General features: G+C 40.5%; 1 protein-coding gene across 6 annotated transcripts in view; it reads left to right on the top strand.

Moving 5' to 3' along the window:
• LOC130042445 (solute carrier organic anion transporter family member 1B1-like) overlaps positions 1-26,785 on the top strand; it is an 80,304-nt gene that overhangs the window by 31,558 nt on the left and 21,961 nt on the right. For all 6 annotated transcript variants that reach the window (XR_008795229.1, XM_056134624.1, XM_056134621.1 and 3 more), the window contains 8 exons: positions 6,098-6,239; positions 8,948-9,080; positions 12,945-13,066; positions 14,150-14,296; positions 14,676-14,774; positions 16,523-16,765; positions 21,782-21,946; positions 24,824-25,019. Coding sequence is in view for 5 of the 6 variants with exons in the window: in XM_056134624.1 (XP_055990599.1) it covers positions 6,098-6,239; positions 8,948-9,080; positions 12,945-13,066; positions 14,150-14,296; positions 14,676-14,774; positions 16,523-16,765; positions 21,782-21,946; positions 24,824-25,019 (1,247 nt within the window). In the remaining variant the exon portion in view is untranslated. The remainder of the gene's footprint in view (positions 1-6,097; positions 6,240-8,947; positions 9,081-12,944; positions 13,067-14,149; positions 14,297-14,675; positions 14,775-16,522; positions 16,766-21,781; positions 21,947-24,823; positions 25,020-26,785) is intronic.

The raw sequence follows: 26,785 nt of genomic DNA on the forward strand, positions 1-26,785 counted from the left end.
GTTTGCCTGTAGGATTGTTTTCCAGCCTTTGACTCTGAGTCTGTGTTTGCTTTGACTATTGAGATGTGTTTTTTGCAAGCAGCAGAATGTTGGGTTCAATTTTCTAAACCATCCTGCCACTCTATGTCTTTTAATTGGTGCATTTAGCCCATTGACATTGAGAGAGATTATTGTTATGGGATTTTGTCTCATTGTTCTGTTGAAATTTGGTGTATTTGAGAGGCCTTTCTTGCCTTAAAGTAGCCCATTTAGTTGTTCTTGCAACCATGGTTTTGGGTCTATGAAGTTCCTGAGCTGTTGTTTGTCTGTGAAACTGTGTGTTGTTCCTTCTATTATGAATGAGAGTCTCGCTGGGTAAAGTATTTTTGGGGAGGTATTTATTTCATTGAGTTTTTTACTATGTCCCACCACTGTTTTCGGGCCATGAGGGTTTCATCAGAGAAATCAGCTGTGAATTTTAAGGATGCTCCTTTGTAAGAGATTTCTTTCTTCAATCTTGCTGCTTTCAGAATTTTGTCTCTGTCTAAGGTTTTGGTCATTTTGATCAGAATGTGTCTTGGGGTATTTTTATTCGGATTTCTTCTAGCTTGTACCCTTCGGGCCTCCTGAATGTGGTCACAAGTTTTCTTCAGCTCTGGAAACGTTGTAGCAATGATGTCTTTGACAGTTTCTTCTTCATCAAGGTTTTCTTCCTGTACCTCTGGGACTCCAATAATTCTTATGTTACCCCTCTTGGCTTCATCACGATCTTCTCTTGCCATCTGTTCCCGAATTGTGAGTCTCTTTTCCATTTTCTGCTCTTTTCTTTGAGTTCACTGATTCTGTTCTCAGCAGCTGTTACTCTGCTGCTGAGGCCTTCCACTGAGTTTTTCAATTCGCCTACGAGATTTTTCAGGTCTGACATTTCCGATTGCATTTTCCTCATTTCTGCCTTCAAATCCTCTTGTCTTCTATTGGCGTTGCTTTCCATTGTTTCTTTTAGTTCCCTAAGCATCCTAAGTAGCTCCCTTCTGAATTCCTTGTCAGAGAGGTTGTCTAACACTACAGTACTGTTGGTGTCATCTGGGCTAGACTCTTCAATAAGAAAGTTTGGTGGGCTTTTGCGTTATTTTACCATTGTGACAAGTGCGGTTTAATCCTTCACGTTCACTGTTACTATTCTGCTTGATATGCAGTGTGAGTTAAGATAGCCTTATGAGTTATTGGCTACTGTGTTTCTAGTGGCTGAGCTAAAGTAGAGAAGTTTCCATCTAAGAAGGTAGCTTATGGTTCCTATGGCATATGTAGTGGGAAACTATTTTGCGGCCGCGTTAGCGGCTGCGGCTCCAGAAAGAGTCCCTGGGACTGGGCAAGGAGTTGGGAATGTCTCCTGGTTGGAATGAGGAGCCGTTCAGCTTTGTTGCCCCGAGCTGGGCCTCCGTGCCGGTCCCGCGCAGATCAGGGGAGAAAACCGGCTTTCTAGGAGATGGAGCTAGCTGCGCATGCCCAGAGAGGGTCCCAGGCCCTTGGGGGAGGGCTGTACCTGGTTGGAATAGGAGCCGTTCAGCTTTGTTGCCCAGAGCTGGGCCTCCGTGCCCGTCCCGCACAGATCCGGAATTTTACCTTTTGATAAAGCTTTTTGTTTCTGTTTATAACTACTCACTTCACCTTGCAATGCTCCTGCATTTCTCACAGGACACATATAATTACCCGGAAAAATCTTGATTCCCTTTTCATTCTTGAAGTTTTACAAGATATAATATTCTTTGTTGGCCATCTTTTTATTTTAGTAATTTGAATATTTCGCCCAACTGTCATCTAGCTTGCAAACTTTTTTAGCTGAGAAATCTGATGGTAATCAAAAGCTCATCAAAATGACACATTGATGAGTAGATTTTTGCAACTCTAAAGACTTTCTTTTTAATCTATGAATTTTGACAATTTCATTATTCTTGGTCTAGGTCTCTCATTATATTAATTTTATGTGAAATCGTTGTGGGGGGGTTCACCCAGCATCATAGTGATATGGATGGGGCCTGGTGAAATGGGTCCAGCCCTTAGAGCTATCTCACTGATGCTAGATGGAATTCCTCTGAGAGGAGAGAAATTCCATCTTGGAGGTTTGAGAGACTTGAGGACCCTTCTTGGCAATTTTCAACCAAGCAGGACAACGGTCCAGTATTAGGGACCGAGGATACTGTACTGCTCAGGACCTTCAGTGCCAGGGATTACTCAGGCCAACGTGGTGCCCAGAAGTTGCCAGGCTGAACCTGACAGAGCTCAGGGACCATGTGGTGTTAGGGGTCAAACCAGGGTCAGCCACATGGGAGGTACGTGCCTTAATTCCTGGACTGTCTTTTCTAGTTGCCTACCTGGAATGCTTTTAATACCTTGAATTTATATATACATTTCTCAGATTTAGGAAATCTGAGGGTATTCTTTCTCCAAATAATTTCTTTTTCCCTTTTCTATTTTTTGTTTCTCCTTTGGACCTTTGGAATCACTTTCACAAATGCCTGTGTTATTTAGTTTGATACTATTCCATAAGCCATGCTCTTCATTTCTAATCATCCTTTCTTTTTTCTGCTGATTCAATATTTGAGTTTATTGAATACTGAATAATTTCTGTTAGATCAAGTTTAGTATTGAATTCTATTAGTGAATTTTTCCATTTTTCTGTCCAGAATTTCTGCTTGGTCCTCCTGAGTCTTTATTTCCTTATTAATATTTTTGTTTTGTGTATACACCATTTCTCTGATTTGTTCAGTTGTCTATTGTACTGTATTTGTTTGGGGTTTTTTTTGGGGGGGAGCATTCTTATGCTGGTTATTTTGAATTCACTTTCTCAGGTATCTGTTTCTTTTGAGTTTGTTTTTGTTTTTGACATTTAACTTGTCCCTCTTTCTCTCATTCTTAACAAATTTATTGTTAGTTTTTGTTGTTGGTATTTGGGAAATTTTAAATAAATTTTTTTTTAATTTTTTAAATTTGAAATTTTTAAAAAACTTAAAATCATACCTTGCGATCGCGTATCATACAGAAATGACTTTCATCAGTTAGCGGGGTCAAAGATTCTGCAAACATCTCGAGATTTTTCTGAGTTATGACCATTCTGGACGATTTCGATAGTCCGACAGGTTTCTGTTTAGACGCTCCCCCCAGCGTCCTTCTGAGGTACTGCAGCTCCGGTACAGACGTTTCCTCAAGCAGCTCCCCTTAAGTCAGACAGTAATTCCGCTCTTTTGCCGAAGGAGATTGAACTTTGGTTTCATCCAAATACTTAGATGGCTTTTTATTCCATTCATGTCTTCACTGGGAGAGAGGGACCCTGATACCATCATTTCACCCAACAACATGACATTTTTGGAAATAGAACCTGCAAATGTTTTTATTTTTCACATATTTTACACTTGAAACGTGCTTTTCTAATTTTAAGACTCCATTCAAGTCTTTTATACAATACTAAAGACTATGCATTCTCCTTTTGTTTAAAGTGTGAGAATTTGGCCCTCCTTGAAGATGATCATTTTCACTTTTGACCAACTTCACAAAAAAGTTTCATCTTTTTCTCCTAAGACTTTTACTCTTCTCTTCATCAACTTAGTCAAACTGTAATTGGTGACATTCCCCATTTGTACTTGATTCTTATACAACTTCCTAACTCATATAAAATTCTGAATTATGTTTCATCAGTTGCAACACTGTATAGATCTCCCTTAAAATCCTTTATGTAGTTGAAATTTCTCTATAGAGAAAGGAAAGTACACACTTCGTAGTAGTCATGGAAATAGGTTTAACTTTCAATTTCTTGGCCCCAAACATGGTCTTGTGCAGGGCATACAGTTCAGCAAATGCTTTTCTGACAGGGACTGTTCTGGCCATTGGGAATATATCAGTGAACAAAACAGATCCCTTGTGATGAGGAAGATTATATTCACATTAGGATCATATTTATTAGACAAAAAAATAAAATACAAGTAAGCAAAAAGTGGTATCATTTTTTAAAAAATTTTATTAATGAGACATCATGAGGTACAGTTGTAGACTTACAAATTTTTGTGCTTGGGTTTCAGTTATACAAAGATCGAGTACCCATCCCTCCAACAGTACCCATTTCCCACCACCAGGGATCCCAGTATCCCTCCCACCCCCCATACTCCCCATCCCACCCGGCCTCTGTGGCAGGGCATTCCCTTTTGTTCTCTCCCTCTTATTCGGTGTTGTGGTTTGCAAAAGAGGCAATGGGTGACAATCATGTTTGGTCTATAGTCTACTTTCAGCATGCTTCTCCCATCCTGGGAGGATCCTCCCAACAAAAAGTGGTATCATTTTGAAGAGCTTGGTCAAGAAACGCTTTCCTACAAAGTTCGCATTGAACAAAAATTTCAAGCTTGTGACAAATAATTGAGAGGCATGTGACGCTAGAGAGTTTTTCCCTGTGTAAAGAAAAACAAGAAGATAAAGATTAGAGGCAATCTAATAAGCCTGAAATATCCAGGCAAGTTGAGTTAGGGTGGCAAAAGGAAAGTGAGAGGAAGAGAGGGGAAGAGAGAGAGATTGGGGAGAGGGAAGAGAGAGGAGAAGAGAAATGCCTGCCACAGAGGCAGGTGGGGGAGGGGGAGGGAAACTGGGGCCATTGGTGGTAGGAAATGTACACTGGTGAAGGGGTGGGTGTTGGAATATTATATAACTGAAACCAAATCATAAGAGCCTTGTAACTGTGTATCCCACTTTGATTCAATTTTTTAAAAATCCAATAAAATAACAAAACACACGCACATCAAAAAAAGTTGAGTTAGGAAAAAAAAGAGCAAAGATTAGAATAACAAGAGCTGAAGTTAGACAATGAAAAAGAACTATCTGTGTCAGAGGGACAGTAAGAGGGAATGACAGCTCCTATAGGGCCTGTAGAACTTCAAAAAGACGAGATGTTGCTATAAGCGAGATGAAAACTTAGGTCTTGGCAGCATGATCTAACTTTCATATTGGAAGAATCTATCTAACTCCAGCATTGAGAAGAGATTGGGGCAGGAGGACAGAACAGGAATGTCCGTTAGAAGTCAAATGCAATAGTGCAGTGGAGGAAGGATACTCTTACTAACAGTGCAGAAGATAGACGACATCGGCTAGGACAGCTGTCACAATTTTAGTACGTAGTAACTTACACAACAGGTGCAGTTCTCCTGGTTATAGATGCCAGATGTCTGAATCAGGCTTGTCCCAGCAACCTGGGTTTGGGCGAGGACCTTTTCAGATGCCACCATGTTAGAGGTCAGTATTTCAGCCTACAACTATTGGAGGGACATCATGATATTCATAACAGAATCTGATTTTTTTACTAGAGGCAAAAGGAATTCACCTACTGATATGGGTTATATCCATAGAAAGTATTTGTACAAGAGGGATTAATTAATAAATGTTCAAATGAAATTGAAAATAAACTACCTACAACCACACGAATTTAAAGTCTTAAAAATTAGATTGTTTTAATATCTTATTTTGTTTAGGATTCCTGTAAATATGATGAGGCTTTATACATGGAAATGTCCGTTTTTCTGTTGACTTTCTAGACATATTATTTTTGAGAATGTCACTCTAGTCAGTGATTATCTGCTATTTATTTATAAATAAAATATATATCCTGTCATCTCATACTTCCAGCTTCTTAAAAACCAGATCATATATTCATTAAAAATAAAATGAGTTGGGGCTGGAGCGATAGCACAGCGGGTATGGCATTTGCTTTGCACACGACAGACCCAGGTTCAATTCCCAGCACCCCATATGGTCCCCCAAGCACTGTCAGGAGTAATTCCTGAGTGCAGAGCCAGGAGTAATTCCTGTGCATCGCCGGGTGTGACCCAAAAAGCAAAAATAAGTAAGTAAATAAATAAAAATAAAACGTGTAATTTGTTAATACAATCCACGTTAGAAAATGATGCTTTATCATCATCCTTGAAAGGGTTAAGGAGTACCAATTAGTATAGAGAAAAGGTGTATTTTTTGTACAATACAAAAAGTTTTTAGTAAAAAATAAAAGTTCCTTTCCCTCCCTGCACATATGAAAGTTATGTAATTCTTTGCTTAACCATTTGCCTTTCCTTCCACTCTTCCTTAGATGTTTCTGGTAGCTCTGTCCCTGAGCTATATTTGCAAGACCCTGGGCGGAGTTGTGATGAAAAGTTCCATCATTCAAATAGAAAGGAGATTTGAAATATCCTCTTCTGTTGTCGGATTAATTGATGGAAGCTTTGAAATGGGTAATTTTTATTTCTATTTTGATAATCACGGAAGGACCCTATTTGCAGAGGTAAAAGCTGTTCATATACGCTCCACTTAAGTCGTTGTCAAGCAGGGGCAAATTTGCCCAAGAAGCAATTTGACAGTATTTGAAGATATCTTTACTGGTCATAACTTTGAGGAGGAGGGAAGCTACTGGACTGTTCAAAGACCAGGGAAATGGATGATATCCTATTGTACACAGGGCACAAAGAAATTTCCAGCTCAGAATGGTGGTGATACAGAGGATGAAAACCCATTGTTTGCAAATTAATATTTTAGGGCTTTGTTTTTTTCCCCTCTCTCCAGATACCGTAGGGCAAAAAAGATTGCAGAGAGGAGTTTGCTTCTGATGATGGGGCCCAAGACAGCTTTGGAGTAAACTATTTCAGGACTCTGCTCTTTAACTGGGTGTAAAATCGGGGGTTAAAATAATTTTTAGGGGTATGGTGCCGCCAGCAGGTCAATCTGTACCTGTGAGGCGAGTGCATCAGCAGCCTGATGGTGCCTTCAGACTTCCAGATACCCCAAAATTGCTGCTGTGCCTTTGGCCAGACCCCAAAAACTTGGGGCAAAGTTTACCAAGAAAGTAAATGGCCAAAAGTTAGGTATGTGGGAAACACACCCACAAACCACCTCCAGCTCAGCTATATAATTGGAGGCAAGGCCTCTTTGGTTCCTGATTGAACTGCTTAATGGACATGATCCCAGAGACTCAGAAACGAATCTCAGAACCCAGTGGCTTTAGGTAGAAATGCGTCTGGTCTCTGCAGTAGGCTACCGGTGCTGGACCAACCCAGGTGGTAATAGGTTTCGTGCCTTGGCCTATTCCCCCTGGCGGCCCAGTGGCCGCCATCCATCTGAGGCCACTGGATAGTCACATTTGGGCCCCCAGTGACGAGACACACATGGGATGAGGGTGGAGCCGGGCTTGCCCTCCCCACCCCAACGAGACCCCAAGTCATTGCCCACGAATGGCCTCTCTGGCTCCTGATCAAGCTGCTTAACGGCCATGATCCCAGAGACTCAGAAACAAATCTCGAAACCCAGCAGCTTTTGTCAGAAATGTGTCCAGACCCCGCAGTAGGTTACTGTCGCCAGGCCACCCCAGGGGGGAATGGGTGCTGTCCCTCCACATGCTCCCTCTTGGCGACTTGGTGGCTGTCATCCTCCAGAGGCCATTGGACAGTCAGGCTTGGGCCCGCAGTGACGAAACTTGTTGGGTCTCACGGGATGGGGGGGGGAGGTGGAGCCGGGCCTGTCTTCCCCACCCCAATGAGACCCCAAGTCATCGCCCGCGAATGGCCTCTTTGACTCCTCATCAAGCTGCTCAACGGCCATGATCCCAGAGACTCAGGAGCAGATCTCTAAACCCAGTGGCTTTTGGCAGAAATCCCTCCAGATTTAAGTGTTAAAATTTCAGAATTTCAAAACCACATGGCCCTACTGCAGCCACATGACATCATATGTTAGTCATAACCAGCAATAGAACACAAATTGTCTACTGTTGCCTTTTCAGCAGATCTGAGTGTTGGGGTAAATCTCAAATAATAATGGTGGGCCTGGTGTCGAAATATTGAATGTGATCAAAGTAGAGAGAGAGAGAGAGAGTAATGTGGAGATCATCTGCCCCACAGGCAGGGGGAGGGTGTGGGATGGGGGTATACTGGGATTTTTGGTGGTGGAGAATGGGCACTGGTGAAGGTACGGGTGTTTCATTGTATGACTGAGACTTAGACCCAAAAGCTTTGTAACTGCTCTCATGGTGATTCAATAAATAAAATTATAAAAAATGGAAAAAGAAAAAAAAAAGTAAGGTGGAATTCATGCCCAATTAAATCAGCTAATCAGTGGCTGAATAAATAGCAGTACTCCTACAAAAAAAGAAAAAATAATAATAATTTTTAGGGGCATTGAATGTATTGCTTTGTTGCCTTCATTTTAACTTAAATTTCTCCCACCAGAGTAGGATCTTATGTGATTTTGAACCATTATTTTCTCTCGTTTTATAAATTGCACATCATTTCCATTGTCAATTGTTCTTTTTTTGTCCTTGGGAGCATACCCAGGCTGTGCTCAGGACTTACCCCTTGCTCTGTACTCAGGGATTGCACTTTTGGCTTGACTCTGGGTATCATTTGTGGTTCAGGGATCTAATTCAGATCATCTTCATGTAAGGCACGTGTTCTTCTCACTACCTATAATCAGGTAATAATTTCAGCATGGAATTAGGAGTCCAAAATGTTTTTCCTCAGAGTATTTGAAACACGTCTCTATCTCTTTGTATTTATTCTGTATTGTATATGAGAAATCATCAGCAGTATCATTCACTCACTAATAAGTATAATAAGTATCTGCACTTTATCCCTGAATTTCAGAAAATTTATCATCATATGTATAGAACTGTGTTTTTTCTTTTTGTGTGGGGGACAGGGAGGGAGGCTGACCCACACCCACTAGTGCTCAGGGTCTTCTCATGTCTACAGTCAGGGATCACTTCTGGCTCTCCGAAGACCATATGGGAAACCAGTGATGGAACCCGGTGGGGTTCTCCATTAAGTTATATGATTTGTTTAGAAAAATACAATGTTTTATAACCATTCTGGGGCCTTTCTTCCTGCTGGGCACAAAATTGTACTCAGTATTTCCTCTACTTAGTCATATCAAATTGACTTTCTTCTCTTTCTAGGAAACCTGCTAGTGATTGTATTTGTAAGTTACTTTGGATCCAAGCTACACAGGCCGAAGATAATTGGAATTGGTTGTTTCATCATGGGAATGGGAAGTATTCTTACTGCTTTACCACATTTCTTCATGGGATAGTAAGTGTGCAACGGTTCTTAATTACCATTTGCATTATCATTTTGTAGTAGATTTTCATGTTTTTTTCCTGGTCAGTAAACAGTCACTTTTTGAGAAGAACACCGACTAAAAATGTTAGAATTGGAGTTTTTTGTGTGTGTGCAAAAATGAACTTGCTGACTTATTTATTGATGGCAAATTTCATTGACTTTGAGACATGAATAGCACTAGGTAAGGTAGATGGTTTCACAGGAAGCAAATACATTTGACTTCTCCAGTACAATATATGAATTTCATGTCTTTGCCTCCAGGAATTAGATTCTATGCAGTAAGACTTTACCTCCTACTCCCTGCAATATGTCCCTGCTCCCCAATATGTCACTGCTGTTTGGACCGAGACTCTTCTTCCAAGGTCACTAGCCAGTAGCTATAATTGTATTCTGATATTAAGTGCAGACAAAAGAATGATGATGATGATGATGATGATGATGGCTGGCCCAGGCATGATATGATGCTGCTCCTTTTAGTCCTGTTGTTCTGCCCTGCATAGCCTTGACATTATAGTGAGACCTGAGGGATTTTGTCACAGGCAGTACGATGCAGAACATACACACAGCCTCTTTTGCAAACCACAACACCCAAAAGGAGAGAGAGAGAGAGAGAGAGAGAGAGAGAGAGAGAGAACAAAAGGGTATGCCCTGCCACAGAAGCAGGGTGGGATGGGGGGGGATGAGGGGTGGGAGAGATACTGGGATACGTGGTAGTGGGAAATGGGCACTGGTGGAGGGATGGGTATTTGATCATTGTATAATTGAAACCCGAGCACAAAAATTTATAAGTCTACAACTGTACCTCATGGTGTCTCACTAATAAAAATTAAAAATAAAGAAAAAAGAAAAAAGAAAAGAAAATGTTTCCAGAAATCTCCAGCATCCATTGGCTTCACCTTAGCTAGAACTTTGATATATTTCAAATCCAGAGATAAAGACATTACTCCAAAATATTGCCTTCTTTCCTGGCTGCCTTACTCCCATCTGAAAAATCTGTTAGGTGGAAGGAAATTGGATGGATAATGTGTGACAATGCTGAAGTATTAATCACTCACTCATTGTCCATCAAAGTCATGCCTTTGGGTTACCATGTAAATTCAAAAAATTGCAAAGTCAATATGGAATTTGTTTTAAGTAAGGATCTTTCTTTTTTTTTTAGTTGACCTCCGTAAGTATTTTCTTATTCCTGCCCTCTTCACCATTACCTACCCTTCTCTTGTTGCTGATGCTATATTGCTAGCATTCCCTTACATCCCTCTTCAGTATTACAACTTCTATTGCACTCAAGTTTGATAGAATCAGGGGGCCAGAGTGAAAGTACAACAGGTAGAGCATTTGCCTTGCACCCTGCCAAACTGGGTTCAACCTCTGGCATCCCATCTGATTCCCCATTCACCACCAGGAGTAAATCCTGAGTTCAGAGCCAGGAATAACCCCTGATTATTACCTGATGTGGCCCCAAGTCAAACAAACAAACAAACAAACAAAAAGGACTGATATGATCAACCATCTCATGAGTATCCAACATGCAGCATTCCCACCAATAGGAGCAAAACATGCAATATTCCCGCCACCCATAGGAACAAAACATGCAGTATTCCCACACATAGAAATAGAAGTAAGACATCTCGAGGCCCAAACCAGTACTAATTTTTCACATTCATTTTCTTCCATAATGGGTCATTTAATCACAAAGCACATCAACTCATCCTATCCTCATTCTTTGCTTCATCACGTAAGCCCCGTGGTCACCAAATAATGCTTAATCAGCCTCCTACTTGTCACACTTGTCGGCTCTTTCCATCCCTACTGTCCCTAATGGAACTGGAGCTTTCATCATCTACGCCTTAGGCATTTTGAACTTTTTGGTTTTGGGGGTTTTTGGCCAGACTTGGTGTTGCTACTGGCTTAATCCTGGCTCTCTGTGCTCAGAGATCATTTTGGGAAGTGCTTGGGGGACCGTATGTTATACCAGGGATTGAACCTGGGTTGGCCACAAGCAAGGTAAGTGCCCTGCCCACTGTACTCTCACTCAAGCCCCAAAGCGTTAGACATTTGCCTCCAGTTTTAACATCGCTTTAATTCATATTCTATGCCAGAGTATTTGTGTTCAAACATAACTCTAATTGTTTTACTCCTGCTAACAACTTTCAATTTCCTAGATCAGTGTTTTCCCAACTTTAGATCCCTAATTCCTAGTAGACTAGTAAACCAACTTGGATTATGGTGACCAACAAGGATAAGGTAGAATTTTTTTAAGTGAGGAATACAGTTTGGAGCTAAATATTGTTCTAATAAATATTTAGTTTTGTCCATGTATTTGTATGTACTGTGGTTGTGGAGTGTGGATGTATCCATACGTACCATGGCTGTGTTGGAAATATATTTCCTACCGTTTTCCAAAGTCAAGAATATTGAATGGTGGGGCTGGAGCCATAGCACAGCAGTTAAGGCGTTTGCCTTGCACGCAGCCAACATGGCCGACACAGGTTCGATTCCCAGCATCCCATATGTTCCCCCGAGCACCACCAGGACCAATTCCTGAGTGCATGAGCCAGGAGTAACCCCTGAGCGTCACTGGGTGTGACCCAAAAAGCAAAAAAAAAAGAAAAAAAAAGAATATTGAATGGCTCTCATCTGTGAACTGATTGTTAAACTTACTTGTGTATTTACTACGCCGCTTGATTTGGTCTCTCAGACTCTTCCTTGCTTCAGCTATAATTTTCCCCCATGATGGTTCACACAATAGGTCTGCAACTTTCAAATAGTGCCATGACACATCCTACCTTTGCATGCTCTGTTTCTACAGCCTTGAGTTTTTTCCTGCTTTGTCGACATGCTAATCTCCTTCCTGTCTTCAGGATTCAACCCACATGTCATTACTATTGGGACTTCTCCAATTCTGCTTCCCTTGTCTCCAATCCAAGCTCATCACCTCTCTTCCTATATGACAACTAAGATTTAGTAGCACTGTATCACTGTAGCACTGTCCTCCCATTGTTCATCGATTTGCTCGAGTGGGCACCAGTAACGTCTCCATTATGAGACTTGTTACTTTGTTTGGCATATCGAATATGTCATGGGTAGCTTGCCAGGCTTTGCCATGTGGGCAGGATACTCTCGGTAGCTTGCCAGGCTCTCCGAGGGTGGCAGAAGAATCGAACTCCAGTCTATATATATATTACATTAAATATATTTTTATGTTTATATAAAAATAAATGTCTATAAATATGGAGGGGCTGGAGCGATAGCACAGCGGTAGGGCGTTTGCCTTGCACGCAGCCAACATGGCCGACCCGAGTTCGATTCCTCTGCCCCTCTCGGAGAGCCCGGCAAGCTACCGAGAGCCTGGCAAGCTCCCCGTGACGTATTCGATATGCCAGACACAGTAACAACAAAGTCTCCAATGGAGAAGTTACTGGGCCCACTCAAGCAAATCGATGAACAATGGGAGGACAGTGATAAATATGGAATATATGTATATAAATGCATATGAATAAATATGTAAAGGTAAGGTAAAGGTAAAGGCCCTCCCGTTGATCGTTGATTTGCTCGAGCGGGCCCAGTAACGTCTCCATTGGAGACTTTGTTGTTACTGTGTCTGGCATATCGAATACTCTCGGTAGCTTGCCAGGCTCTCCGAGAGGGGCAGAGGAATCGAACTCGGGTCAGCCATGTTGGCCGCTTGTAAGGCGAACGCCCTACCCGCTGTGCTATCGCTATTACATAAATATGTAATAGAATATATGTCAAATGCACTATGTTAAAAAAAACCTCTGTTTTATTTCTATTTCTTTTAAAAGCATACTTCTAAATTTAGTGATGTTCCTGTAGTTACAGGTATTCCAAAGATTTCTCTACTAATACATCAGGCAATTTAACATCAAGTTTATCGGTCTGTGCCCCTAACCAAAATGTGTTACTTAATAGAACCTCAACTCACATGGTAGGAAAAGGTAAGAATGGGTAATCTGACTGGTTTTCTAAAATTTACCATTTGTTCATTCTTGAGAGCATTAGTCTCCACTCTCTCCCACTTTTCCTCCTCCTAATCCTCCTCCTTTAAAATCCTCCAAATAAGATCTGTTTTACTTCACAAAAAAAAATTATCATTATCACATCTTCAAAAATAATAGTAATTAGCAAAACTGATTTAAAAACAGGGAGGGGAACCAGGGAGAGAACTCAGACTGGAGTGCTTGTGTGGCATTCCTGAGTTCCACATTCCATTCCCAGCCCCATCTGGTCCCCTGATGACTGGCCCTGAGCACTTTGCCAGGAGTAGTCTCTGAGCTTTGCCAAGGGTGTTCCAAGAAAACAAACAACATCAAAAAAAAAAGGAGAGGAAACATTTAAATTTTATGTATGTTAGACAAACTCATAACATTAATATGTATAATAAATGAAGATCTTTTACAAGTAATTTTTTTTAAAAAAAAAAGAATAGTTTGGTACAGAACTAAAGAAATACCTCTAAAGGGCTGGAGCAGACCCTTTGCATGTGTGAGATCCCTCCAGAAAAAGAAGAGGGGGGGGAATAAAAAAATTGATTAAAATATAAACAAATGAGCAGATGTTTAAGGACCAGCATCTAAAAAATAAAGAACTTGGTTAGAAAGATTGTGAGACTTCAACCTAGTTTATTACTATGCAGCAATTAAAAAACTCTGATGTAAAAATCAATGTAAATGATTTTTCCAGTTACAAAAGCATTGTTATGGTTAGTTATAATGAGTAAAAGTCAAGTGCAATATATCCCAGATGTTATGTATATAATGTAAATAAATATTGCATATTTTATGTATGCTCAAAATGTAAAAATTATACACAAACCTTAGAACTACTTCTGTGTCTGTGTGGCGAGATAATGATTTCTTTGTGCTCTCCCATTTTCAAATTTTGAAAAATGAACTAATCACTCACAATTAGAAAGTCAACAAAGTTTCTTAAATGGAACCACCTAGGGGTTAATGTCATTGAGATTCTAATAGAAAGGTTGATGATAATGATTAAAACAAAACTCTTTCTTGTCTACATAGGTCATGAAAAGGAATCTGGGTCATATACGTGGGTATTTGTTCTACTGGGCAACATGCTACGTGGAATTGGGGAAACCCCCATAGGACCGTTGGGGATTTCTTACATTGATGATTTTGCTAAAAAAGGACAGTCTTCTTTTTATTTAGGTGATGTATAAAAATACTACCTATCTCCCTGGTCTAACCTTGAAATAATAGTGTTCATATGTTTAATTTTTTACTTACTAAAAATTTGTTTGGAGAGATGTACTGTGTAATGTTACTGAAAATACTGAATAAAAATTATGTATTCTTGGGGGCTGGAGCTATAGCACAGCGGGTAGGGCGTTTGCCTCCTTACATGCAGCCAACCCGGGTTCAATTCCCAGCATCCCATATGGTCCTCCGAGCACTGTCAGGAGCGATTCCTGAGTGCAGAGCCAGGAGTAACCCTTGTGCATCAACGGGTGTGACCCAAAAAAGCAAAAAAAAAAAAAAAAATTATGTATTCTTGTCAACTGATAAAATGATTTTATAATATTTTCAGGTATTTTGAATGGAGTTTCAATGATTGGGCCTATCATTGGCTTTTTGATGGGATCTCTGTTTTTTAAAATATATGTGGATGTCGGATATGTCGATCTGAGTAAGTACAGTTAAAACAAGATAATACACTTTCCAAGTTTGCTATTCTTCCAAATAATCGAATTTGCTCTTTCAATTGTCCTCTGCTGATTTGAAATTTGAAAAAGTTAGAGAGAGAAAAATTATTGATTAATAATCAGAATAAAAATTAAATTTATCTCTTACCTACACAAAGTTTGTGCAGCTGGGTTGAGCTGTAAATTTATTTTAAATGACTGCTGCCAAAATAATTGCAAATTGATCTCAAACTTTCCACCTTGTAATCTCACTTCTCTCTATTTACAATTAATTTTGCACTTAGAAATCTCTCCATTTCTCTGTGTATATTTCCTAAAGTCTAATACAAAATGTGGCTCCTCTTTTTAAGAAAATCTCACCTAGTTTTAAAGTTAAAGAAAAAAATTCTAGTGATTACCAAAGTGATGCTTTGGGAATCCTTATCTCAATGAACCATCAGTTTTCCTGCTCCTTCTTTTAGACTGAAACATGTATTGTTTTAACATATTAAGTAACTAAGTAGCGTTTGGGGGTTTTGTTGCCAGAACCCCCTTTGATCCCCCAAATCCACCAGCAGTGTACCCTGAGTGCAGAGCCAGGAGTCAGTCCTAAGCACTACCAAAATAAACAAACAAAAAGTCAACAATAAAACTTTTACGATCGACTTCGTTTGGTTTATTGGCCCATTTGGCTGTACTCAGGACTTGTGACCCACTCTGAACTCAGGGTTCATTCTGGATGAACTTTGGGGACCCTGTGGGGTGAGGGGATCTGAACCCAGGTTGACCACATGCAAGGCAAGCACCTACAGGCTGTACTATGTCTCCAGTCCCAATAGTGTTTGTGAATAAACAAATCTGATGTCCTATGGACTGGAGCGATAGCACAGTGGTAGGGCGTTTGCCTTGCACGCAGCCAACATGGCCTACCCGAGTTCGATTCCTCCACCCCTCTCGGAGAGCCCGGCAAGCTACTGAGAGTATCTCGGCTGCACGGCAAAGCCTAGCAAGCGCCCCGTAACGTATTCGATATGCCAAACACAGTAACAACAAGTCTCATAATGGAGACGTTACTGGGCCCACTCAAGCAGATCGATGAACAACGGGAGGGTAGTGACAGTGATGTCCTATGAGACCAGGACTTACAGAGATCTCCAAAGAAATCAAAGGATTCATTTGCAAAATGGAAAAGACTTCACAGTGGGCCAACAGTAGCCCTCAGAAGTGGGGTTCTGGGTAGGGAGTGGTCTTGGAATTGATGAAATTATGGTTTACTTTATTTATTTAAAAAAATCATTCTCTCTCTCTTTTTGGGTGTTGTGGTTTGCGAAAGAGGCATTGAGTGGCAATCATGTTCTGTCTAGAGTCTACTTTCAGCATGCATCTCCCATCCCGGGAGGATCCTCCCAACACCCTTTATTTGGTGCTCCCTTCTCTATCTGAGCTACCTTTTCCCCTAGCATGTGTGGCTGGTCTCCAAGCCATGCCACAGAGGCAGGGTGGGATGGGAGGGGTGGGAGGTGGGAGGGATAGTGGGATCCGTGGTAGTGGAAAATGGGCACTGATGGAGGGATGGGCATTTGATCATTGTATAATTGAAACGCAAGCACAAAAATTTGTAAGTCTACAACTGTACCTCATTGTGTTTCACTAATAAAAATTAAATAAATAAAAATCATTCCCACTATTGCCTAGAATTCATTGTGTTTCAAAATCATTTTTTTAATTGGCTTCTTCCAATTCCATGTTCTAGGCACTATAAGAATAACTCCTACAGACTCTCGTTGGGTTGGAGCTTGGTGGCTCGGCTTCCTTGTGTCTGGATTGTTGGCCGTTATGTCTTCCATACCATTCTTTTTCCTGCCCAAAAGTCTGCATAAGCATCAAGGAAGAAAAGCTTCACTATCTTTGCATCAACTCAAAACAAATGAGGAAAAGCATCAAACAGTTGATTCAATCAACAGCTCTACCGAAAATGCTACTGCAAGTCTGGCTGGTAAGTATTTTATATTGAAGATCAACTTAGAATGATTCATTCCAATGAAAGGGACAACCGGGGCTTCTGCTTTCCAAAAATAAGAACTTTCTTCTGCACTAAATTTAGTTGAATTTTATGCCTCTGACTAAAATTTTTCTTTACTGAGCTTATAACAACTCTCTGGAGACAAAAGGATTATTTCTATTCTTTATCAGGAAGCGATCAACTAATGACTAAAAGCATCTGTTACTTACGAGCCAAAAAGTTTGTATTCATTTAAAATTATTTTGCAAACTCCCACTTTAGAAGGACTGTAATATTTCTTTCATATATTCTCAAACTGGATCAAGTATTATACAACCCATTATATTTTTTGTTTTAATATTTTTATTTATTTTAATGTAGACAAAGTTAAAACTGTTCATACAATTCTATAGTTGAAATTGATTTGATAACAAAGCTGTAGTATTAAAGTCAATAAGTATAAGGTAAAGGTAAAGGTAAAGGTAAAGGCCCTCCCGTTGATCATCGATTTGCTCGAGCGGGCCCAGTAACGTCTCCATTGGAGACTTTGTTGTTACTGTGTTTGGCATATCGAATACTCTCGGTATCTTTCCGGGCTCTCCAAGAGGGGCGGAGGAATCGAACTCGGGTCGGCCATGTTGGCCGCTTGTAAGGCGAACGCCCTATCGCTGTGCTAAAAAATCAATTTTTTTGTGAAAATTGTTATATCTCATCATGGGGTTTTTTTTAGTCCTGGTCTAAGAATTTGCTAAGCTGCTTGTTGAACCTTCTGCGTTATTGTTTTTGTTTGGTGAGTTTAGTTGACTGCTAGGTTACTTTCCCATCAAATTTGGTGTGCTCTATTGGAATTTCAGTACTGAGGAGTTAGAAGGTGTCCCGCATCTGCTCAAAGACTTCAGGATCTTTGGTCTAGGCCAATGAGTTGACACAGAGATGACTGTGGGAGCTGGGCGTGGCTTGCTCGGGCTTCTGGAAGTACAGTGGGTGAGAGAAGTCTGCCCACTCCAACTCTGAGCAACAGCGGCATTCTCAGCCTGGGCACTGGGATACCTGAACTTTTTCACAGTTTGGCGGCTGTGCAGAGGATATCCATGTAGCAGAGGAGTTGCATGTTTGTGTGTGTGTGCAGCTGTCAAGAAGCATGGTAAAGGAACAAAAGTGACCAAAAGTAACAGAAACTAAAACCTGGTCTTTAGAACCTAGCTAACCTTGGTCAAAGAAGCTGGGGATGGAGAATGAGATAGTGGTGGAGGGATGTGTACAGGGGTAGAGAGTATGCTGTTGGAAAGTTGTATGCACGAAATCCTCTCATTAATAGAATTATAAATCACAGTGACTAAAATCATTTTTTTAAAATGTCATATGCACACACACACAAAAAAAATCATGTCATATAAGTTTTCTTTGATCTGTATTATTTTCATTGGGCAAAATAAAGTTCTAAAAATTTAGTGATTTGGGGCTGGAGCAATAGCACAGAGGGTAGGGCGTTTGCCTTGCACGCGGCCCACCTGGGTTCGATTCCCAGCATCCCAAAGGTCCCCCAAGTACCGCCAGGAGTGATTCCTGAGTGCAGAGCCAGGAGTAACCCCTGAGCATCGGCTGGGTGTGACCCAAAAAGCAAATTAATTAATTAATTAATTAAATAGAAAATTAGTGATTTATCTACACCAAAATATATATATAGGGTTGATTCTGAACTTCAGAAGAACAGACTATCAGGAAGATGCAGAATGAGAACAACTGTACTCTTCATGAGTACTCATTATCTGTCACCTTGGTGTTTGCACAACAGTCACCAGACTAGTAAAGAGCTCCTTAATTATGTGTTATCTTGCATGAAATAACTAAGAACATTGAATTAAAGGAAACAGTGTGCCTTCTCTTGGGTGCTGGATAAAAATAATATTAACTGTTAAGAAAGATGGAGAGAAAGGGAAATTTCAGTTCATTATGACAATACTTCATAACTGAGTTTTCCAAGAATAGAACAAACTCCTTACTAGGTGGTCAGTTTAATGTCCCTCAAGTAGTTTTGGATGCAATTTTGCGGCCGCAGAGTGAATCATGGTTGTGTAGAAGGTCAGATTCCATGATATCTGACTTTCCAGCTATATCAGAAATTCCACCACTTGGTGACCTCTGGGCTCTGTTTCTTTTGGTCAAATCGCAGTTCATTCGTAAAACCACCTAAATCAGACCTCCTTCCCCATGAAGCACACACAGGGCAGCAAGGAAGGTGTTCCCATAGAGAAATTGAACATTTTGACTTGATGATTTTAAATGTTATGTGGTCCTGCTATCAATTTACTTGCCTCTTATCTTTCCTCTTTGTGGTCTCTCTTCTAACAAGCAGATGATGCCGTTTTTAGATTTTATTTCATTAAAGCACTGGGATCTACAAAGCTGTAGGTAGTTGAGTTTTATGCAAATACTGTTCTGTCACCAACCCCACCACCAGTGTCAATTTCCCTCGACCAGTGTTCCCAAGTTTTCCCTTCCTTTGCCCGACACCTTGTCAGGGTCATTATGACATTGGATTGCCATAGAATGGATCTCATGTTTCTGTGTTGAGTCCGTGGTTTGGAATTATGGCCGTACCCACACCCCTCACCCCCACAATACTGATGGTCCGAGACCTTTGACCCCTGCTCTACCAATATCCTGTCTTAGTTACCAATTGACGAGGTGGCTTTCTTCTTCTTCTGGTCTTTTCTAGCAGAGATCTTCAGAGAGCTTTCAAAGTTCGCACTACTCTTCCCCCAGTCTGGGTGCCTGAGTGTCTCTTACTGCGAGCACCGCACCAGCTGCTTTACTGAGCTGAGAACTTTCCTCTTCAAGCTCCCATTTTAGCCTGCTGGCCACAAGCCCACAGGGTCAGAAGTCCATGCCTTCCACTCCTGTCTGTAAGAACCAATTTCCCGTGCTGTCACTGCCATGATGTAATCTAAGACCAAACAGGATTATCCTCTGCCTCTTATTGGAACTGAAGAAAGGTGCTTTTTTAATACTGCTGCATCCACAGGGGGAGTATTTTATGGCAGAAAAGCTGACTATTAGGAAACAATCTGAATCATAAGTTCTGTAGGATAACATCGGTTTGTCCTTTCTGCCTTGCCACAGGAAGCTTAGGTTTATTGGGTTACTCCCATCACAGTCCTCCCATTCCTCTGTGTTTCTTTGTAACCTCTTTCTTTGTGCTCTGTTAACTTGTAAATATTGCTTTTCTCTTCTCCTTAAGTCCTTTGCATCTTTAATTCAGAGCAAAGTCACTTTTGTATAGTCACAGGAAGACAGTTAATGCTATGCTTCTGTATCTTGGGAATTAGTGAACTCCAAATGATATTCACTCCTGGGCAACTGTTTTCTTGACTTAAGCCTCAGTTGCCCTTACTTCCTAGCACCCAAAAGCAGGGTCCAGATGAGCGACTGGATGGACCCAGGGCAAGCTGTGAGCTACTCTGGCATTGAAATGGGCCTGGCCAAAGTGCCATAATACTTAACTATAAGTTAAGAAAATGGTCAAATTGGACAAATTCTGTCATGAACCAAAAAGTAATTACTGGAGTAGGACCCTGCTAGGGTTGGGAAAGATTAATCTGACATTAATGTAGTCTGAAATCTATAGCGAGATGTCCCCAGGAGAGCACCCTAAAAGCTGAATGTATCTCTTACTGTATCCATACAAAATAACTAATATTATAAGAAGTAGAATTAAGATGTTCATTGAGATGTTAATTAAGATGTTAATTAAGTTATTGGACTAAGGAGAGGAGAAACACCCCTGGGTGGTAATTCCGCCCTTGAGCCTGCTGGGTGATCAGGAAGGGCTTTTGATATGTTGATTGGGCTACAGGATGGGGTGTGATGGCTAGCCCCAATGCTGGGGAGTTGCAGATGAGAGAGAGAGAGAGAGAAAGAGAGAGAGAGAGAGAGAGAGACCAGGGCAGCAAGATGGAGTGCAGAGAGACTAGCAAGGGAGGGGCGGGCAGAGGGAGAAGAATGTAGGGGAAGAATGCAGGAACAGGCGCACTGAGAGAGAGAGAGAGAGACCAGGCTGCCAGAGGGAGGCAGAGAGATGAGCAGGAAAGACAGGAGGAGACAGAACTGAGGCGGCAGTGTGAGACTGGAATAGGAAGCTCAGTGAGACTGGAACGGGTGTGAGGAGAGAATGGAATTAATGGCAACTGATCACCAACCAGTCTGGCGGCCTCATTTCCTCCTTGGTCCACCCATGGCATCAACCATCCCAGTTGGGGAAGCCACTCGCATCCACTGAACACAGGTGGCCAGAGAGAGTCGTCGGGGTCTCCTAGCCACCCGGAGATTACACAAGATCTACACTGATCTTTCAGATTTTTGAAATGGAGCTGCCTTAGTTCTGCGAGGTTTCAATTGCATTCCTATTATTATTATTTTGTATTTGGGGGGAACGACACCCTGCCGTGCTTGCACCCGTTGGGGTCAGCAGTGCTGGGTGCTTGGTGCTGGGATTGGGGACCAGTGCGATGCCGTGGATGGAACCCTGGTCCTCACACGTTCGAGGCGTGTGCTTTACCACTGAGCTATGTTTCCAGTCCTGGGTTATATTATTTCCAAGATAATTTTCTACTTGTAGTGACGTTATTCATATAAGAATTATGTATCAGATGCTAAGAAGTAAGATATATTTCATGTCTTTTATTTCTTGAAACGTTTATCATATTGCTTGGCACACAGTTGAATGCCAAATATTTGTTGTTCGAATGTTAGAATGCTAGTAATGACCAAATTTGGAGCGTACAAGGCAAGTAATAAAGCCACATGTGTGTAATCCCATTTTGGAATAAAATTTATTCTCTTAATATTAACGTGCTTACAGGAACAATAGAAGAAATGCACAAAAGCTGTATACTTCCTATGTTGTGCATGTATGTAATTTTTATTCTTGTGTCACTTTTAATAATGCATATTTATAGGATTGTATTATACATATTTAAGGCATGTTACATTTTCTTTTATGTTTCATAGATTTTTTCCAGTCCTTGAAAAGCCTCCTGACAAATACTGTCTATGTTTTACTATTGTTGTCAGTGTTACTACAAGTGAGCGCTTTTATTGGTATTCTTACTTACGTGTTTAAATACTTAGAACAACAATATGGTAAATCAGCATCTGAGGCAAACACTGTGCTTGGTAAGACACACTCTTCACCTATTCTTTTGATATGGTATATAATACTTTGCTTCCTTTGATGTCATGTAAAGTCTCACCTGACAGTGCTCAGGGGTTATTTCTGGCTCTGTGTTCAGAAGTGACTTTTCGTGGTAGTTGGAAGCACCAGGTGCTTCCAAGGATTGAACCAGGGCCAGTGGGATGCAGGGCAAATAACTCAACCTTGTTCCATCTCTACAGTCCAATTTCATCTTTCAGTAAATATAAAATTTTATTTATTCATTTGCACACTTTATTAAATTTGACAAATTTGGAGTTTCATCGTTGTCTGCTATTTGAAGTTTCTTTTTAAAAGGAAGAGTTCCTGAGGAAAAGTTCTGACTGAATAGAGCATTTAAATTTAATAAATAGTTGTACCTGAAAAATTAGTAGTGCAGGGGCTGGAGCGATAGCACAGCGGGTAGGGCATTTGCCTTGCACACGGCCGATCCGGGTTCGATTCCCAGCATCCCATATGGTCCCGGAGCACCGCCAGGAGTGACTTTTGAGTGCATGAGCCAGGAGGAACCCCTGTGCATCGCCAGGTGTGACCCAAAAAGAAAAAAAAAATTAGTAGTGCAATCATGAGACATACCCTTTTTAACATAATCACTTTAATTCCTTAATTCATGGACTTTGAAACCAGGGCCTCAACAATAATAATGCAACATTGTTGTTTCCAAAAGAAAGATCAGTTTAAATACATCATTGATGTATTCAACACAAGGGTATTTTAGAGAATTCTTATAATTTCTCTTTCATTAATTTTGACAATTTGTTGAGTGAGGGAGAAAACTTCCTTGATTACAAAGGACAGGTTTTCATATACGATTCTATTTAATTCCTATTTTACGAGATTCTTAAGGGCAGTACAGTGCCACGCACATTGTATAAGCCAATAAATATTTGACAAACTAAACTGGATTTTCACATGAGTAGATTGTTAGAAAACCAAGCAATGATTCTGTATGATGTTTTTATTGAACTTAAGGTAAAGTTTACACTATATCAAAAAAAAAAGTGGAGCTGGAGAGATAGCATATCAGGTTGTATTTGCCTTGCATATAGATAACTTGAGTTTGATCCCCGGCACCTCATATGGTCCCCCAAACACTAACAGGAGTGATTCCTGAGCACAGAGCAAGGAGTAATCCCTGAGCACTGCTAGGTGTGGCGCAGACAACACACACACACACACACACACACACACACACACACACAATTTAAACTTAAAGCTAAATTTGATTCCCATTAAGGTTCCTAGTAACTGGATACTTTGATTAGAGAGGCTTTTATCTGTAATAAATTTTGCAGGGCATTAAAATTAAAAAGTTATTAATTTTTAATAAAAGATTGCAGTCATTCTTTATACTTTATGTATGTCTGTTTACCATCGCAGGGTACATATGTGTATGTATATAATTACAAAACGAATGTAATGTAAGTATTAATTTCTAAAGTACTAGAAGAATTTGGAGTGAGGGTTAGTTATTGTAGTTTGTTTCCTGGTTTGGGGATCAGACCCAGCTATGCTCAGGGATGATTCCTGGCTCATGCCCAGTGATCTCTCCTGTCAAGCTCAAGGAGCCACATGGAGTGCCAAGGAGCAAACCAGAGTTAATGCATGCCAGGCAAGTGCCCTACTCATTTTATTGTCTCTCCAATCCTATGCATTGAGGTTTTTAAGTATTAGAATTCTTAATCATGCTGGGTGAAATGAGTCAGAATGCGAGGGACAGATATAGAATTATTGCATTCATTTGTGGTCTATGAAAAGCATGTAGTAGAAGACTAATGTCCATCGCCAGGGAAAGCAGGGGCTAGGAGGACTGGTCAATGGTTGGAATCAACCACGATGTTGGGGGCGGGGGGGGTAGAGTGTAGATAAGATATAGAAGAGACCAGTAAGACAATAAATAGCTGAAAATAATCACTCTGGATAAGATCTGAGTGTTGAAAGTAGGTAAAGGGATATTCTTGATTACTTTTCAGTATCAATATTGCAAACCACAATGCCCAAAAGGAGAGAGAGAGAATCATAAAGTGAGAGAAAGAGAGAGAGACAGAGACAGAGGTAGAGAGAGAAGAAAAGCCCCTGCCATAGAGGCAGGAAGGGGTTTGGGGGGGTGATGGGAGGAAACCTGGGGACACTGGTGGTAGGAAATGTATACTAATGGAAGGATGAGTGTTGGAATACTGTATGACCGAAATTTAATCATAAACAGCTTTGTAAGGATTCATTTCACAGAAATTCAATTTAAGTATTAGAACTCTTCATTTTGAGAAGTAAGTCACTTTAGGTGAGAGGATTAGGCATGGTGATTTTTGTTTGTTTTTCAGTGGGAAAATATGCCCATAGAAACCATTTGTTTAGATATATACAAAGATCAATTACTGAATTTTGTAAAGACTTAACCCCAGTATTGAAAAGAAGAAATGACTTTTGTCTCTTATTTAGTACTTTGGTCCCCTGCTAAGATTTTACTTCAGAAGCATGATTGGGTGGATTTTAGTGATATGCTCTGATGAGTATGTAAAGTAAAGTAAAGTAAAGGCCCTCCCGTTGATCATCGATTTGCTCAAGCGGGCCCAGTAACGTCTCCATTGGAGACTTTGTTGTTACTGTGTCTGGCATATCGAATACGTCACGGGGAGCTTGCCAGGCTCTGCCGTGCGGGCGAGATCCTCTCGGTAGCTTGCCGGGCTCTCCGAGAGGGGCGGAGGAATCGAACTCGGGTCAGCCATGTTTGCTGTGTGCAAGGCAAACGCCCTACCGCTGTGCTATCGCTCCAGCCATGAGTATGTAGAGATCATTTAACCACCATCTTTATTTAATTGCAACTTTTCTTTTATTTCTAGGAATCATAAGCTTACCAGCTGTTGCATCTGGGATGTTTCTAGGAGGATACATCATTAAAAGATTCAAATTTACCTTGATTGGAAACGCCAAATTCTCACTTTTTACCAGCACTGTGGCCTTCATATTGTACCTATCAAACTTTGCACTACTCTGTGAAAAAAAATCTATTGCTGGTCTCACCTTGACCTATGATGGGTTTGTATACATTAGTGTATTCATTGCCAAAATGCACCAAGAGTGGAAAGCAAAAATGCTCTTAAGAAAAGAGGACAGACGACAATTTTAAGTAACTTTCAAGAGAGAAATTTTAAGTTTCAAATGATTGAAATGTTGATTTCTTGAGACCTCAAAAGCTCTCCTTAAATTCTTTCTTTAAAGAAAAGCTACATAAATTGAAATAGAAATAGTCATCATCAGTGGCTATGTATATAAATAAGTGACAACTTTTATGTCCATGTTATAAACAGAAAAGCAAGTGTAAAGAGATACACATATTTCATGACTAATAAGGTTAAGATTCTGACTTAAATTTGAAGCTTTTTACTTTGAAACACCCTGTCCTAATCACTAAACTAGTGAAGAGATCATGGGAGGTATGTAAATAAAATGTTCCAAGTTCCTTAATAGCATCTATCTACAATCAATTTTGATATTTAATAATTACATAAGAAAATACTTCCTTAACCTTAACTGAATTCTCTTTTTCTGCTGCTTCTTTTCTAATATTGTTTCTTCCAGTATTGTCTTCTTTAGAAGTAGGATTAATAAATATACTATATATAATTGGATATCAGTCCCTTTAAAAAAAAAAAACATGGGGCTAGAGTGATAGCACAGTCGGTAGGGCGTTTGCCTTGCACACGGCCAACCCAGGTTCAATTCCCAGCATCCCATATGGTCTCCCAAGCACTGCCAGGAGTAATTTCTGAGTGCAGAGCCAGGAGTAACCCCTGTGTATCGCTGGGTGTGACCCAAAAAGCAAAAAACAAACAAACAAACAAAAAAACAACTTCACTTGGTGAAGTATTTCTAAATTATTGTCCCTTCCCTAAAGCAAGGAAAGAGCCCTATGTAGATTTATCACTCTTTCCTTAATATGTCTGAGGACATACACTTAAAGGCCATGTCAAAGCAAGAGGGAAAGATCTGTGCATGACCGTTCAGTATGTAGCAGCCTTAGAGCCATTTAATGTGGACTCTGGAGTTGCTAAACTTTGGGTCCCGAGATGCCGATTTTAATTTGTCAGATCTTCCTGCATTTCTTTTAAAAGCATATCTTTTTCTTGGAGATTTTCCAGCTCATTTATTTGTTTCCTTTTAGTCTTGATTGTGACAGGTTATTCCTAAACACTGTCACCTAGTGCGGTTTGTCAAAACATAGAGCTCCTAGAATATTGCACTTGCGAGGTGAAAAAAAAAAAAAAAGATCTCACAGTTCAATATATGTCTTCTCTATCAGTTGAGACCCAGTGAAATTTTGGCTGGCGTGAAGTCATCCAATGACTCCAAACTGAGCTACACCAAAGAATAAGTTCCCAGGGTCCCAGGGCCCTCTGGTTGTCAGTACAGGTATAGTTTAAAGGTCATTCTTAACAACAAATAGAGCAATGATACAATCTATTCAAAAGAAGGCAGCCTGAGTTCCAGGTAGTTCTGAAAAACAAATTGAGCAATGGTACAATCCCCTCAAAAGAACGCAGCTAGAGTTCTATGGGACTTTTGTTAAACTAGCACTATAGCACTGTCCTCCCGTTGTTCATCAATTTGCTCCAGTGGGTACCAGTAACGTCTCACAACAAACTCTGAGACTTGTTGTTACTGTTTTTGGCATATCAAATACACCATGAGTAGCTTAACATTCAACAAAATCTTAGAGCTTCCTTAGATGTGAAGATTTAGAGTTTAGATCAACTCACTTACAAAAGTCATGGTTTGGGGCTGGAGCGATAACACAATGGGTA

Source organism: Sorex fumeus, unplaced genomic scaffold (genome assembly GCF_029834395.1).
Source record: "Sorex fumeus unplaced genomic scaffold, SorFum_2.1 ptg000100l, whole genome shotgun sequence".
NCBI classification, from domain to species: Eukaryota; Metazoa; Chordata; class Mammalia; order Eulipotyphla; family Soricidae; genus Sorex; species Sorex fumeus.